The sequence below is a fragment of the Zeus faber genome (genome assembly GCF_960531495.2).
Source record: "Zeus faber genome assembly, chromosome: 17".
NCBI classification, from domain to species: Eukaryota; Metazoa; Chordata; class Actinopteri; order Zeiformes; family Zeidae; genus Zeus; species Zeus faber.
The window spans coordinates 30185072-30203312 of NC_137204.1; the positions used below are offsets into that span (position 1 = coordinate 30185072).

Here is an 18241-nt window from a genome sequence, read left to right on the forward strand (position 1 = left end):
TGTCCAAGTCTCAAAAACCAAGAATATAAAGTCAAAGGGATGACAAAACATGTATGTCATTAAAATCAGGTCCAGAAAGTAAGAACCCTCATTCCATGTTTTAGCTCCAGCTCCGAACCCAGATTTTGATTCAAATAATAACAATGATAATAAAGCACTGTCTGTTTTTATTTTAAGTCGCAACATCATCAGTTCATTTTCATTGTCTCAAACATGCTGATGGTGGAAGTAACACGCACGCACGCACGCACGCACGCACGCACACACACACACACACACACACACACACACACACACACACACACACACACACACACACACACACACACACACACACACACACACACACACACACACACACACACACACACACACACAGGTTCAGAAACTAATCAAAAACAAACGTACAAACAGCATGGGACAAATCCTTCACCCCGTTTACACCCGGAATCCCACTATCAAATATCAAATAATTGCGTTAAAATCCAGTGCAGCCCTGTTGCTGATTTACGACCTTTTCAAAATATTGTATATATTATTTTATATATATGAATATTAATATTGTCGGAAAGCAGGTGGAATGCGGGCGTGGCTTGGAGGAAGTCCCCAGGCCCGAAGACAACCTGACTTACAGGGGGTCTACAGGTATCAGGATTAGACCTAATCTTGATACTTCTTGAGACAGATATTGCAATTTAGGACTGATTTCTGCATTTCACTCTTCATAATATAGATAATATAGAGATAAAGTACTGCAGGGAATTTCTATTATTTGGTATAGAGCAGAGGTCAGTATTGGGTATAAACAGGAATGTTACGAACCAGATGATTCAGTTTCCTTCAGCTCAGATGGCAAGGTAAGAGGAGGTAAGACAGGGTAAGATGAGGTAAGACAGGGTAGGATAAGGTAAGAGGAGGTAAGAGGAGGTAAGACAGGGTAAGATGAAGTAAGAGGAGGTAAGACAGGGTAAGATGAGGTAAGACAGGGTAGGATAAGGTAAGAGGAGGTAAGACAGGGTAAGATTAGGTAAGACAGGGTAAGATAAGGTAAGACAGGGTAAGATAAGGTAAGATAAGGTAAAACGGTAAGATAAGGTAAGATAAGATAAGGTAAGACAGGGTAAGATAAGGTAAGACAGGGTAAGATAAGGTAAGACATGGTAGGTAAGGTAAGACAGGGTAAGATAAGGTAAGACAGGAGAAGATAAGAGAGGGTAAGATAAGGTAAGACATGGTAGGTAAGGTAAGACATGGTAGGTAAGGTAAGACATGGTCGGTAAGACATGGTATGTAAGGTAAGACATGGTAGGTAAGGTAGACATGGTAGGTAAGGTAAGACATGGTAGGTAAGGTAAGACATGGTATGTAAGGTAAGACATGGTAGGTAAGGTAAGACATGGTATGTAAGGTAAGACATGGTAGGTAAGGTAAAACATGGTAGGTAAGACATGGTAGGTAAGGTAAGACATGGTAGGTAAGGTAAGACATGGTAGGTAAGGTAAGACATGGTAGGTAAGGTAAGACATGGTAGGTAACGTAAGACATGGTATGTAAGGTAAGACATGGTATGTAAGGTAAGACATGGTAGGTAAGGTAAGACATGGTATGTAAGGTAAGACATGGTAGGTAAGGTAAGACATGGTAGGTAAGACATGGTATGTAAGATAAGACATGGTAGGTAAGGTAAGACATGGTATGTAAGGTAAGACATGGTATGTAAGGTAAGACATGGTAGGTAAGGTAAGACATGGTAGGTAAGATAAGACATGGTAGGTAAGGTAAGACATGGTATGTAAGGTAAGACATGGTAGGTAAGATAAGACATGGTAGGTAAGGTAAGACATGGTAGGTAAGGTAAGACATGGTAGGTAAGATAAGACATGGTATGTAAGGTAAGACATGGTATGTAAGGTAAGACATGGTAGGTAAGATAAGACATGGTAGGTAAGGTAAGACATGGTAGGTAAGGTAAGACATGGTAGGTAAGGTAAGACATGGTAGGTAAGATAAGACATGGTAGGTAAGGTAAGACATGGTATGTAAGGTAAGACATGGTAGGTAAGGTAAGACATGGTAGGTAAGATAAGACATGGTATGTAAGGTAAGACATGGTATGTAAGGTAAGACATGGTAGGTAAGATAAGACATGGTAGGTAAGGTAAGACATGGTAGGTAAGGTAAGACATGGTAGGTAAGGTAAGACATGGTAGGTAAGATAAGACATGGTAGGTAAGGTAAGACATGGTATGTAAGGTAAGACATGGTAGGTAAGGTAAGACATGGTAGGTAAGGTAAGACATGGTAGGTAAGATAAGACATGGTATGTAAGGTAAGACATGGTAGGTAAGGTAAGACATGGTAGGTAAGGAAAGACATGGTAGGTAAGGTAAGGTGAATTAAGACTATTTGGTGACTTTTAAAACCCATTATTTTAAGAACTAAATTAAATGCATCTCTCAAAGTCTTTTAAAGAACCTTTTGGGATGGAAGCTCAGCTTCGATCCCCGTATGATCGCATGCTTACATCAGGTGTAAATGAGGGAAAGGACTCTTATTGTCTTGCTGCACGTTAAGGGATTTTCAAAGTAAAGGCTCTTGGAGTCTGAGGTACTCGGCCTCATTGAAGGTTTTTTCTATGTCACGGCCCCATAACGCATCATACTGAAATCTGCCTCTTTTTTAAATGGAAATATATTGTCATTAATAGAGCATTTAAATATTCCACATTTCAGAACCTTTACATAGGGTTAGGAATAAGAGAAAGAGGTTAAAAAGATGAGAAATAAGAGCTTAAAGAGATGAGGTTAAAGAGACAAGAGGTTAAAGAGACAAGAGGTTAAAGAGACAAGAGGTTAAAGAGATAAGGGCTTAAAGAGATAAGAGGTTAAAGAGACAAGAGCTTAAAGAGATGAGATTAAAGAGATAAGAGGTTAAAGAGATAAGATCTTAAAGAGATGAGGTTAAAGAGACAAGAGGTTAAAGAGACAAGAGATTAAAGAGACAAGAGGTTAAAGAGACAAGAGGTTAAAGAGACAGGAGGTTAGAGAGATAAGAGGCTAAAGAGACAAAAGGTTAAAGAGACAAGTGATTAAAGAGATAAGAGGCTAAAGAGACAAAAGGTTAAAGAGACAAGTGATTAAAGAGATAAGAGGCTAAAGAGACAAGAGATTAAAGAGATAAGAGCATAAAGAGACAAGAGCTTAAAGAGATAAGAGGTTGAAGAGACAAGAGATTAAAGAGACAAGAGATTAAAGAGAAGAGGTTAAAGAGATAAGAGGCTAAAGAGACAAGAGGTTAAAGAGATGAGGTTAAAGAGATAAGAGGTTAAAGAGATCAGAGTTTGAAGAGATAAGAGGTTAAAGAGACAAGAGCTTAAAGAGATAAGAGCTTAAAGAGACAAGAGATAAGATCTTAAAGAGACAAGAGATTAAAGAGATAAGAGCTTAAAGAGACAAGAGGTTAAAGAGATAAGAGGTTAAAGAGACAAGAGATTAAAGAGACAAGAGATAAGAGGTTAAAGAGACAAGAGATTAAAGAGACAAGAGATTAAAGAGAAGAGGTTAAAGAGATAAGAGGCTAAAGAGACAAGAGGTTAAAGAGATAAGAGGTTAAAGAGATAAGAGCTTAAAGAGATCAGAGCTTAAAGAGACAAGAGATAAGAGCTTAAAGAGACAAGAGATTAAAGAGATAAGAGCTTAAAGAGACAAGAGGTTAAAGAGATGAGGTTAAAGAGATGAGGTTAAAGAGATAAGAGTTTGAAGAGATAAGTGGTTAAAGAGATAAGAGGTTAAAGAGATAAGAGTTTGAAGAGATAAGTGGTTAAAGAGATAAGAGGTTAAAGAGATAAGCGCTTAAAGGGATAATAGAAGGGCACGTAAAGAGATAAGAGTCAAAAAAATTAGAGTTTAAAGAGATAACAACGTGTTGGTAAAAACAGGCACAGGGCGTGAACTCTTCATATTTGACAAAATGTCTTTTTTGAAGTGACTGTGACGACAGATCATATCAGAGATGAATCACAATCAGAACCAGATTTAAAACAACAAAATCTCCTGTCAGGTTTCAAGGCCTCGGTCACATCGTGCGCTGTGAACTCCATAAGATAACGCGGTGACATGACATCAATCATAACAACATGACATCAGACATATAACTCGATGAGCACACACCGACCCCGCCCCGACGCCCAAGGGTTCCACAACTGCAAAGAAAATCTGGTGAAATCAAATAAAATCCGCCGATCATTTCAGTTCGGACCGACATCGCACTGAACTCAGCATGAAAAATAACGACTGAAAAAGATGATCGTACGATGAGTACCGTGAATATTCCACGAACAGCTGATTGGGATGTAGGACTCAAAACAAACAATCAAATCAATAACCAACAACGAATGAATGCAGTTTTTATGGGAACGGGATTTATTACGGATGGTGTGTACCCGTGACGTTGGATTTCAGAGATGTTGCAGCACCCTCTAGCGGCTCGGAGGCGCAACCAAGCGTAGCTGACCGCACCCTCGTCCACGTTCGTCTACGGCGTTCGCGGTGTTTTCAGAGGGGTTGTAAAGATCAACAATCATATTACACCACCAGTAAGACTATGAATCATAAGGATGGATGTAGTTAAAGAGGGTGGAGAAATAAAAAAAGGACGAAAACCAAAATGAAAAATTGCAATGTATGTGCTGAGGTCAACATATCATGAGGTAAACACAAAACAGTAACAAACAAATCCAAGTTCTCTGGGGTTTTTTTAATTTCAATATAAATACATTGGTCACTTTGTACTCTAACAGTGGTGATGTTATGGGGCCCGAAAGCAACAGTTCACTGCATCTGGGTATTTGTCACTTTTCACCACCAGGGGGCGTCAGCCTTTCCAAATGTTGACAGACAAACAATGTGATGTGTGATAATGTTTGATTGTCTACACATTGGTCAAATGGAGATTTACTTCAAAAATGGACGAGTATTAATTAATCAAATAACTACTCAATCAACATATATATATATATATATATATATATATATTAAGATATATATATATATATTAAGATATATATTAATAGTGAGCCTTGAATGCACTAGTGTCATACATTTAGTTTCAAATTACAGTTCAGGTTCTTATGTTGTTATAAGTCAGGGCCGAAACGATAACTACTGATTTTCATTCCATAAACATCGGGAAGTTCCCATTATACTCACATATAATCATTATATTTGCTTATATATTTAAAATCCCGTGGGCTTGTGAGTTTGAACTACATGGAAATTCTAAGTATGATTTGGGTCAGAACTTTAGAATGTCTAAATAAAACTTATTGTGAGAGTTTTTTGGGTCAAAACTTATTGGAGACAACAGAACAGGATTCTCTGCAGGAGAATAACAGGAAGTCCTAGAAATAGCTCTGTTTTTGGAAGGGCAGAACCTCCCGTCGTCATGGAGACATAAACTCGATAATCGTGTTTGACGATAGGACAGAACCCTCGGGTCATCTCGGGTCACCATAGCCCTGCGGCTCTGAAGGAGGATCAGCAAACATCTCACTTCCAGCCGTGACAACGTTACCTGCTGCTCTGTGAAAGGTGAAAATATCCAACTACAGTGAAGTACTACTTCGGCAGCCAAGGCAGTAGAATAGTTTCGGAACAATACTTCAAATGTTGGTCGAGTAGAACATAGTAAAGGCGACAGTGGATGTTCATCTATTTCCTTTAATCCATTGCACCGGATCGACACCGGTCCCAGTATCAATATAGTACACGTGGTACAAGTACTGCAGGTAGTACAAATACTGTAGAACATGTAGTACATGTAGTACACATAGTACAAGTTGTGCATGCAGTACACATAGTACATGTAGTACACATAGTACAAGTAGCGCATGTAGTACACACAGTACATGTAGTACACATAGTACAAGTAGTACACATAGTGCATGTAGTACAAGTAGTACACATAGTACATGTAGTACACATAGTACATGTGGTACATGTAGTGCATGTAGTACACATAGTACAAGTAGCGCATGTAGTACACATAGTACATGTAGTACACATAGTACAAGTAGTACACATAGTGCATGTAGTACAAGTAGTATACATAGTACATGTAGTACACATAGTACATGTGGTACATGTAGTACACATAGTACAAGTAGCGCATGTAGTACACATAGTACATGTAGTACACATAGTACATGTGGTACATGTAGTACATGTAGTGCACATAGTACAAGTATTGCACATAGTCCAGATAGTACATGTAGTACACGTAGTATATGTAGTACACATCGTTGTTACGCTGCAATACTTCAAGTTCACAACAAATGTTCCGACTAGAAAACCACCGTCGCACGATCCAAACCCAATGAAAAAACGTCCCCAAACACAACGAAAACAAAAAAATGTAATAAATAATAGAACCGTATGTTGTGGTACTATGAGTTTGGCACGGGGCATAGGAGCATAGTGACATCGTACAGATGAGGTAACTGGGGAAAATGAAAAAGGTGGAACAGAAGCTCTTCCTGTTCTCGGAGGAGACGGATCTAGGGGAGGACAGGAAGTGGAGGAAGTGGATCAACTTAGAAATCCAAAAACACACCAAGGTCTGATTGGCCAACACTCCGGGCGGAGACGCCTGAAATGATCCACATCGATCTCTATCAGGGTTAGCAACAGGAAATTCTAAGTACCACACCATTTATGTCCCATTTGGGGTCTCGGATGGATGAAACCTCCGTCAAACTCTGGTGACGCTCCTGGACACAGTCAACAGCTGTAATACCTCACTGTGTCCACCAGGGAGACCAAGATACTGCAGTTGGAGAATCACACTCTCGAGAGTGATGAAGAACTATGGAAAAATACGGAAAAGGAGAACAGGAGCGGTAAACAAGAAGGGATAGTTGGAGGCAAAAAACAGGAAATATTGGAACATTGAAAGATAGAAAGAACCACGCAAAGAAAAGGAGGATATAATAACAGGGTGGACAAAAGGCCATTTTCCTGAATGGTCACTAGCATGCACACTTCTTCTCGCTGGGCTGGGCGGGGTCCAGCTTGGTGGCCCCGTTCCCATTGGCCGGCTCGGCAGGGGGTTTGTCCACACACTGCTCCATCCTCTTCATCACCAGGTCCAGCAGTGTGATGACCGCCTTGTCCACCTCCACGCCTGTCGCCGCACTCGTCTCAAAGTACGGGATCCTGCAGGAGGAGGAAGAGGAAGGACAACCTCATAATTAAGGTGAGGTAAGATCAGGAAAGATCAATCAAAGTAAGGAATCCTGCAAGGGACCCAAGAGGAAGGAAAACCTCTCAGTGTGAAGCACAGGGGAGGTAAGGTTAGGCAAAATAATGAAAAGTAAACCATACAACTAAAGTAAACTATATAACATAACATAAAATACGATTAGGTAAGGTATGGTATGGTATAAGGTAATGTAAGGTTAGATAAGGGAAGGTAAAGTATAAGACAATGTAAGGGTGGGGAAGCACATGTCCAGCTCCCTCACCCTGAACACAGGATCCCCCCAGGGCTGCGTCCTCAGCCCCCTACTGTACTCCCTGTACACACATGACTCTGTGGCCAGGTCCAGCTCCAACACCATCATCAAGTTTGCTGACGAAACCGTTGTCGTGGCCTGATCACAGACAACGATGAGAAGGTCTACCCGAGAAAGAGACTGACACTCTGGTGCCAGGACAACAGCCTCCACCTGAACGTCAGCAAAACTAAGGAGCTGATTGTGGACTTTAGGCGAGGATCACAATCGAGGACGCACGTGCCCTTGGTGATTCATGGGACTTCTGTTGACAGGGTGAGCAGCTTCAAGTACCTACATCACTGCCTGCCTTGTACTGAACTGCTCAGGACAGGCGGGCCCTGCAGAGGGTGGTGCCTTCAGCCCAACGTACCACTGGAACTACCCTCCCCTCCCTGCAGGACTTATACACCAGGAGGTGTAGTAGCAGAGCTGCAGGGTCATGAAGGATCCTCATCACCCCAACAACGGACTGTTCAAGCTGCTGCGGTCGAGCAAGAGCCTCCACAGCCACACAGCGAGAACAGAGACTGAGACGGAGTTTCTACATCAAGACATAAGAACTGTCAACGCTGACCTCACCAGGGGTCCTCACTGAGCCACACACACTGGCTACAATACCTCACTGTACTATATGTAGCATACTGTACCGCATACTGTGTCACTGTTCTGAGTTGTTCGGTGTTACTGTATTGCTGCGCCGTACTGTTGTATACTGTGCTGTGTATCTCACAAACACTACCTCACTTTATTCACATGCCACTTTAATGCACATATCTATATTTACATAGATAGCCTATCCCATAAACATAAGTCTATCCCACATACATAAGTCTATCCCATATACATAAGCCTATTCCCTTTATCTATTTTGTACCCCCACCCTGCATTACCTTTGAGTTCTTATTTTATTTTATTTTATTCTATAGTATTCAACGTACTGTATTACGTTTTAGGAATCAGTTAGTTAGTCAAGTAGAAATTCTTAGGTAGCTACTGTGTTCAGTCTACAACATATTGTGTGTAATCACCGGGTGCATTGCGTTGACATTTCACTGCATATATGTATGAAAGTATGTATATGTATGTGACGAATAAACCTCTTGAATCTTGAAGGTAAGGTAAGGTTAGATAAGGTAAGGTACAGTATAAGGTCATGTATAAGGTAATCTTAGGTAAGGTAACGTATAAGCTATACTAACCTTACTGTACCTGACTAATGTCAGGTAAGGTAAGGTTAGATAAGCTAAGGTAATGTACAGTATAAGGTAATGTCAGGTAAGGTAAGGTTAGAGAAGGTAAGGTAATATATAAGGTAATGTCAGGTAAGGTTAGGGAAGGTAAGGTAATGTATAAGGTAATGTCAGGTAAGGTAATGTATAAGGTAAGGTAAGGTTAGGGAAGGTAAGGTAATGTATAAGGTAATGTCAGGTAAGGTAATGTATAAGATAAGGTAAGGTTAGAGAATGTAAGGTAATGTATAAGGTAATGTAAGGCCAGGTTAGAGAAGGTAAGGTAATGTATCAGGTCATGTCAGGTAAGTTAAGGTTAGAGAAGTAAGGTAATGTATAAGGTAATGTCAGGTAAGGTTAGGGAAAGTAAGCTAATGTATATGGTAATGTCAGGTAAGGTAAGGTTAGAGAAGGTAAGGTAATGTATCAGGTAATGTCAGGTAAGGTAAGGTTAGAGAAGGTAAGGTAATGTATCAGGTAATGTCAGGTAAGGTAAGGTTAGATAAGGTAATAAAATGTATCAGGTAATCTCAGCTAAGGTAAGGTTAGGGATGGTAAGGTAATGAATATGGTAATGTCAGGTAAGGTAAGGTTAGATAAGGTAAGGTAAGGTAATGTATCAGGTAATGTAAGGTAAGGTTAGGGAAGGTAAGGTAATTAATATGGCAATGTCAGGTAAGGTAAGGTTAGATAAGGTAAGGTAATGTTTATGGTAATGTCAGGTAAGGTAAGGTTAGATAAGGTAAGGTAATGTATATGGTAATGTCAGGTAAGGTAAGGTTAGGGAAGGTAAGGTAATGAATATGGTAATGTCAGGTAAGGTAAGGTTAGATAAGGTAAGGTAATGTATCAGGTAATGTCAGGTAAGGTAAGGTTAGATAGGGTAAGGTAATATACTGTATATGGTAATGTCAGGTAAGGTAAGGTTAGATAAGGTAAGGTAATGTATAAGGTAAGGTTAGATAAGGTAAGATAATGTATAAGGTAATGTCAGGTAAGGTAAGGTTAGATAAGGTAAGGTAATGTAAAAGGTAAGGTTAGATAAGGTAAGGTTAGATAAGGTAAGGTAATTTATCAGGTAATGTCAGGTAAGGTAAGGTTAGATAAGGTAAGGTAATGTATAAGGTAATGTCAGGTAAGGTAAGGTTAGATAAGGTAAGGTAATTTATCAGGTAATGTCAGGTAAGGTAAGGTTAGATAAGGTAATGTAATGTATAAGGTAATGTGAGGTAAGGTAAGGTTAGATAAGGTAATGTAATGTATAAGGTAATGTGAGGTAAGGTAAGGTTAGATAAGGTAAGGTAATGTATAAGGTAATGTCAGGTAAGGTAAGGTTAGATAAGGTAAGGTAATGTATCAGGTAATGTCATGTAAGGTAAGGTTAGAGAAGGTAATGTACCCATATTTATCCGCCAGCTCCTTGGCCTGCTTCTCCTGCACCTCCCTCTGGTCGGCCAGGTCGGCCTTGTTCCCAACCAGCACGATGTCTGGGTTCTCACAGTAGGCATTGGCCTGCAGCTGACCTGGGATAAGAAAAGGCATATATATATATATATATATTATAGTACATATAGTATAGTACATATAGTAAATATAGTACAGTACAAATAGTACATCTAGTACAGTACATATAGTATATATAGTATAGTACATATAGTACATATAGTATATATAGTATAGTACATATAGCATATATAGTATAGTATATATGGAAGGATAGGAAGATGAGCAGAACACAAGGTATTGGAGGCAGATGATCCGCTGTGGCCCCTAACGGGAGCAGCACAAGGAAGAAGAAGTAGATACAGTATAGTGTATATAGTATAGTATATATAGTATAGTATATATGGTGCAGTATATATAGGATTGTATACATAGTGTGTATGAGAACGTACTCATCCAGTTGCGGACGTTGAGGAAGCTCTGTTGACTCGTCAGGTCGAACATCAACAGGAAACCCATAGCATCCCTGAAGAAGGCTGTGGTGAGGCTGCGGAACCTACACACACACACACACAGACACACACACACACACACACACAGACACACACACACACACACACACACACACACACACACACACACAGACACACACACACAGACACACACACACACACACACACACACACACACACACACACACACACACACACACACACACACACACAGCTCCGTATGTGGATCGGTTTGGATGAACCTTGAACCACGTGATGTCTGAGACGTCCTGGTTCTAACGACAGTGTCCGTATCTGCAGTGGTTGTCCTGTTCCAGACACTCTTAGCCCCGAGAAGCGCCAAGGAGAAGCAAAACAACAACAACAACAACACGAACAACATGATGACAACAGCAGCCGCACAGGACGGACCCCGATCAAAACAACAACAACAACAACATGACAACAGCAGCCACACAGGACGGACCCCGATCAAAACAACAACAACAACAACATGACAACAGCAGCCGCACAGGACGGACCCCGATCAAAACAACAACAACAACAACAACATGACAACAGCAGCCACACAGGACGGACCCCGATCAAAACAACAACAACAACAACAACAACAACATGACAACAGCAGCCACACAGGACGGACCCCGATCAAAACAACAACAACAACAACAACATGACAACAGCAGCCACACAGGATGGACCCCGATCAAAACAACAACAACAACAACAACATGACAACAGCAGCCACACAGGACGGACCCCGATCAAAACAACAACAACATGACAACAGCAGCCGCACAGGACGGACCCCAATCAAAACAACAACAACAACAACATGACAACAGCAGCCACACAGGACGGACCCCGATCAAAACAACAACAACAACAACACGAACAACATGATGACAATAGCAGCCACACAGGACGGACCCCGATCAAAACAACAACAACAACATGATGACAACAGCAGCCGCACAGGACGGACCCCGATCAAAACAACAACAACAACATGATGACAACAGCAGCCACACAGGACGGACCCCGATCAAAACAACAACAACAACATGATGACAACAGCAGCCACACAGGACGGACCCCGATCAAAACAACAACAACAACATGATGACAACAGCAGCCGCACAGGACGGACCCCGATCAAAACAACAACAACAACATGATGACAACAGCAGCCGCACAGGACGGACCCCGATCAAAACAACAACAACAACAACACGAACAACATGATGACAACAGCAGCCGCACAGGACGGACCCCGATCAAAACAACAACAACAGCAGCCGCACAGGACGGACCCGATCAAAACAACACAGGTTGTGGAGCCTGGAGCGACTCGCGCTGCGCAGCCGCCTTCCTCAGCCACATTCAACTGACTGTTTTAAAACCACCATCATTAAAAACCGGCAGATCTGCGCCTGCCCACACACAGTGCAGCCCTGGAAATCCACGTTCATAGATTCAAGCACTTCCTCAAGGACAGGCGGCAGAGCGGCGTATCCTGCAGGGCGGGTTCCCCCGACATTTTCGACGTGCGTTTATACCGTTGACATGGGCGTTAGAATGGGATTCCCAGCCCCCCCGCGCGACGACGCTGGCTTCCTCCTCCGGCCTCCGTCACCTCAGCTCTTCTACCAGAGGAGGAGGACGATGACGTGGCAACGAGGGGCGACGTGTCTTGCGTGTGAGCGGCTCGCACAACCGGAGCCGCCGGAGCTAGTTTCAAAGGTGTGTAACTAGGGAATAGCATCAAGTCCCCAACATATTAGGACACTTATTGACTGACGCTTCTCAAGACAAACAAAAGAGGGGTGAAGAACCAAATAAAAACCTGGGATGGATGGATGCCGGAACGAGGCTTGGCTTCATGGACGTGTTGAGAGAGTGAACAGCATCAAGTCGTCCCCATATTAAGACGGTTGTGTCACAAATTCCCCGAAGTGGTAGTTATTTGCATCTGGGTTTTTGTTATTATGCCAGTGTGGCAGTTTCGCCTGCCACACGTCACCCAAGCGCTGTATTCAGGGACCTCCGTCACAGATGACGGGGTTGAGAAAACATGTTTATTGTAGAGAGGGGGCTGGATGTAAAAGCCAGGAGCAGACGGACACAGGTCATGACAAGGCTCCTCTCCTGAGTGATTGTGGGGATGGGGGTTTTACCTGTTGCTCATTGGAGCAACTAACGAGCAACAGGTGTACAGCCACTCTGATTCTGGGCCCCCAATGACCTAGACCCAGGAGAGGTGTGGCTGCTCAAGCGACATCATCCCCACACCACAGCCATGTCGGACTCTCCTCTACCGTCATTCCAGATCCCGTCACTCCCTGTTGCCATCCAATCACCTCATTCCCTTCACCTGCAGTCCCCGCTCAACTCCTCACCTGCAGCTCATTCCCTCGTAAGTCCCTCAGCTTATAGACCAGTCTCCTTCCCTTTGTTCGCCACCAGATTGCCTTGTGTGTGTGTGGCCAAGCGGCCCAGCATTACTCAGTCCTGTTTATTCCTGACCTGCCTGTTCCTGACCCTCCTTGTCTGCCTTCTGGACCTTGGACTTGGTCTGTACTTTTGGGTTCCAACCTGCCAGGTCCAGTGGTCGTGACAGTACAATCTGGTCAGTATGAACCCCAGCCGACTTTAGTTCACATTGGGCGGAGCTGTTGGCACAGAGATCGATGTGTGGATAAGGTTGGTCTTCAAAAGCAGGTGTGGTGTGGAGGTGGTGTGATTGAAGAAGCCACATTCGTCTTGGGTCTAGTTAATTGGGCCCAGGATCAGGGGTGGCTGTGCACCTGTTGCTCATCAGAGCAAGTAATGAGCGGGGGTTAAATCGCCCATCCCCACACACACGCTCCATCTGGTCCTGGCATCTCACATCACCTGGCACCTTCACATCCTTGTCTCCGTCTCTGTGTTGGGGAGCCGGGGGGAAAAGCCACTTGGGCAGTTCCCCTGCCACGAGGTGGCAGGGGAACTGCCACGAGGTGCTACAAGAGTGAATAGCATCAAGTCCTCAGCACATTAACACGGCTGTTGCTGTCTTCAGCTCAAGACACTGATGCGGGAACAAGAAGCCAGGTGGGATGTGTGAACCTACCTCTCCTGTCCAGCCGTGTCCCAGAGCTGTAGGTGGACCTTGAAGGTCTTCCCTGCGGTCGTCCCATTGGGGTTGGATGCCGTGTACACCTGAGGATGCGAGGCAGGACAAGGCAGGCCGTTAACAGGGAATAGAACCGTCGACCCTGCAGTGTAAATGCCTTGCTCTCGGGATTAGAACCCCCAACCCTGCAGTGCAAATGCCTTGCTCGAGGGAGTAGAACCCCCAACCTTGCAGAGGTTTGAACCACCTTCCATTGATGACTTTATAGCGGTGCGATGAGTACACTTCCCGTACTGCTGGGGTGGAAGCATGAAGTTTGAAATAAATGGTTAAATCTTTAAAACCTTGAGGTCTAATGATCTGAGTCCATAGGTTTTCATCATTTATTGGAGTCTTGAATAAGTTTTCAGTTTAATTATTTTTGTCAGATTTTGTTGACATTCACATTTAGGGAGGAAGCCAGAGAACGGGCAGAGAATGTAAGACAGGTGGAAAATTACCACAGCGCTTCAATCACATTGGGTTCGGGCTGAACCAGTTGGGAAAATGTTTTTAGACCAATATTGGGATTTTTTAAAGTTCCTTATCTTCTGTATTATTCACTAAACACAAGCAGTAAATCTTTCTGTCGTATGAGCAACACAACACTGGACACAACAACATATACCTGTCGGCCATGCCCACCTGTTATGATGAAATGGGATGAACTGATTTAAATAACATATCTTTATTGAACTTTTGAATAATAAAAAGAAAAACTTCAATCCCAGTAGAATATTGACTGGTTGGTTTCGCGGTTTGGTTCCATCAGTAGGTGTAAAATTAAATAAAAACAGTGTTGTGGCACCCCAACGCTGACACGCGCATCTTCAGCATCGTTGGAGAGTGAGACAGGTGATCAGAATGTGCCCCGATCACTCTCGTCTATCTCACCTCCAGGAAGAGTCGACCCTGGAGGGTTCTACTGGTTCATGGTGGAACGTTAAAAGAACACTTTTCTTTTTATGATCGCAGTCTTTGTAATTTGAAAATTGCATTCTGTTGAATTGAGATGTCGGTTAGAATTTTATTCAACATTCAGCTCTAGTTCAGTTATTGCATCCGAGGACGGTGTCTGTCCCCTCTCAGTCTGCGGAGGGAAGAGTCTGCGGGCAGGGAGACAGGGACCCAAGCACTGGTCTCACAACCGGTTCTGTTGCGTTGTCTTGCGCGATATTAGACACATCTCATGGAGCGTAATGTCATATAACAGTCATCATGTGGGAACAGACTCAGAGACATACAGAGACAGTCTAGTAGCTAGGAGACAGTCTAGGAACTAGGAGACAGTGTAGCAGAAGGAGACAGTTTAGGGTCTAGGAGACAGTGTTGGAGACAGTGTAGCAGCTAGGAGACAGTGTAGCAGCTAGGAGACAGTCTAGAGTCTAGGAGACAGCGTAGCAGCTAGGAGACAGTCTAGAGTCTAGGAGACAGTGTATGAGACAGTCGAGGAGCTAGGAGACAGTGTAGGTGCTAGGAGACAGTCTAGGGTCTGGGAGACAGTGTAGGAGACAGTGTAGGAGCTAGGAGACAGTTGTAGAGTCTAGGAGGCAGTGTAGGAGACAGTGTCGGAGCTAGGAGACACCTCTCGTGGAGCGTGACGTAACGCATGGTAATACTGTGCTAAAGGGCTCAACGCTGCTGCATCCTGCTAATCTTTCCATTAGGATGATGAAGCATCACAGTGGCCCCTCAGCCAATCACCTCCCTCCAATCATCTTGGATTCACTTCCTTACCACGCCGGTCTCTCACAGGAGATCAGTGACCCCGCCCGGAGGTGGACCCCGCCACTCACCACTCTCTTTTCCCTGAAGTCGATGCCGACCGTGGTGATGAACTTGGGGTTGAACTTGTTGTCGGTGTAGCGGTAGAGGAAGGTGGTCTTCCCCACGCCCGAGTCCCCGAGTGCCAGCAGCTTGATCAGGTAGTCGTAATCCCCATCAGTCATAGTGACGCCACAGCAGACCTGCAGGGGGACACACGAGCAGAGTCTATAAAAAAATAGTCTAATAGTCTAATAAAAAAAAAAATGTAATAACTTTTTTATGGAAAAATACTTTAAAATAATTAGGAAAGAAATGATTGATGAAGGAGAGTGTTCAGAAAAGAAGGAAGCGTCAACGAGAACGGTGAAAAGTGGCAAGATGGGAGAAGCCAGGAAGGTTCTCTCGGAATGCAGGAAGTGACATCCTCAACATCCTCGTTTGTATTAAAGCAGAAAAACCTAGAACAACCGAAATAATCTCCAAGGCACAAGGTTTTGTGGCGGAAAAAATAATTGAAAGGCCTGAATCGAGTCGTCTGACCGAGCTTCTCCAGGGGAAGATTGGTGCCCGTCAAAGTGCATTATGGGTATTTTCTGAAACTCCTAGATGTGCTTTGGTGTATGCTAGGCAATGCCTGCGTGTTATGCCTTGTAGGCATAGTCTAGAAGACAGTGTAGGAGACAGTCTAGGAGACAGTGTAGGAGCTAGGAGACGGTCAAGGAGACAGTGTAGGAGCTAGGAGACGGTCTAGGAGACAGTGTAGGAGCTAGGAGACGGTCTAGGATGACGCAGTAACAGAGCTGTCCATACATCCAGCGCTCACGTGCTGCTGCGTTGGCTCCTGGTCATGGGATGCTGCCCCACCCGGGTCACCGCGCCACAGGGGACAGTGCCAGAGACGCGGACGCTAAACGCTAACAGGAGTCACGCAGCACATGGCTGACCAGGAGACAAAGAGATGCTGTCTGCGGAAACGCCACGTTGTCATGACGACCGGGGCAGGAGTTGAGGATTGGCCCGCAGCCAACAATGGCGGTTGGTGTCTCCCAACTCTACAACTACTTTGACCGTTTGACCCCAGGGAGGGCATGGCGGACGGGTGGGGCCTTCCTGGACAACAGGACAGAACCCTTTCAGAACCATCAGATGACGGCTGATTACCGTGGTTACAGTAGACTAATAACAGAATTATTTACATCCTAATAATGTAATGATGCCTTTGTAAGGTATAGATGTTTACCAAAAATGTATCCTGTGTGAAGAATCACACTATTTATATTCCATACAATATCCATTTGTTTACTATTATATTCTATTAGATTTGGCTGTCTTTCTTTTATATATTGTATTTTTGTGATTTAATATATTTTTCCTTTATATAATATTTTTCCAGTGTTGAGACTGTGCATGAATCCTCACCATGCCAAACTTGTGTATGAAAATCTACTTAAACTAATGTGATTGTGATAATCCAATGAACCAGGCCCAAAGCGTCCTTGTCATCGTTGCTCCTTCACTCATCCTGGACACCAGGACTTTCTGGGATTCAGGATTATTTTCAGGTTAAACCACGACAGGTTTTTACTTCCTGGACTGGGAGGGAGACACGCGGCCATGTTGATCATGCACGGCAGGCGCTACCGCCACTAGTTACCCCCACATGGATGTGTTACCACCACTAGTTACCAAAACATGGATGAGTTACCATCACTAGTTACCACTACATGGATGAGTTACCACCACTAGTAACCACAACACGGATGAGTTACCACCACTAGTTACCACCACATGGATGAGTTACCACCACTAGTTACCACCACATGGATGATTTACCACCACTAGTTACCACCACATGGATGAGTTACCACCACTAGTTACCACCACATGGATGAGTTACCATCACTAGTTACGAGCACATGGATGAGTTACCACCACTAGTTACCCTCACATGTATGATTTACCACCACTAGTTACCGCCACATGGATGATTTACCACCACTAGTTACCACCACATGGATGAGTTACCACCAGTAGTTACAAGCACATGGATGAGTTACCACCAGTAGTTACAAGCACATGGATGAGTTACCACCACTAGTTACCACCATATGTATGAGTCACCACCACTAGTTACCAGCACATGGATGAGTTACCACCACTAGTTACCACCACATGGATGAGTTACCACCACTAGTTACCACCACATGGATGAGTTACCATCACTAGTAACCAGCACATGGATGAGTTACCACCACTAGTTACCAGCACATGGATGAGTTACCATCACTAGTTACCAGCACATGGATGAGTTACCACCACTAGTTACCACCACATGGATGAGTTACCACCACTAGTTACCAGCACATGGATGAGTTACCATCACTAGTTACCAGCACATGGATGAGTTACCATCACTAGTTACCAGCACATGGATGAGTTACCACCACTAGTTACCAGCACATGGATGAGTTACCATCACTAGTTACCAGCACATGGATGAGTTACCACCACTAGTTACCAGCACATGGATGAGTTACCATCACTAGTTACCAGCACATGGATGAGTTACCATCACTAGTTACCA

The 18241-nt window shown here is 43.5% G+C and overlaps 1 protein-coding gene across 1 annotated transcript in view; it reads right to left on the minus strand.

Annotated features, from left to right (window-relative positions):
• Positions 1 to 7017: 7017 nt before the first annotated feature.
• Positions 7018 to 18241, minus strand: part of rab27b (RAB27B, member RAS oncogene family) — a 37884-nt gene continuing 26660 nt past the window's right edge. Inside the window, exons 3-7 of the mRNA XM_080018176.1 lie at positions 15687 to 15857; positions 13849 to 13937; positions 10677 to 10780; positions 10181 to 10304; positions 7018 to 7211 (exon numbers count right to left, since the gene is read on the minus strand). Coding sequence (XP_079874302.1) covers positions 7025 to 7211; positions 10181 to 10304; positions 10677 to 10780; positions 13849 to 13937; positions 15687 to 15839 — 657 coding nt within the window. The 5' untranslated portion in view covers positions 15840 to 15857 and the 3' untranslated portion in view covers positions 7018 to 7024. The remainder of the gene's footprint in view (positions 7212 to 10180; positions 10305 to 10676; positions 10781 to 13848; positions 13938 to 15686; positions 15858 to 18241) is intronic.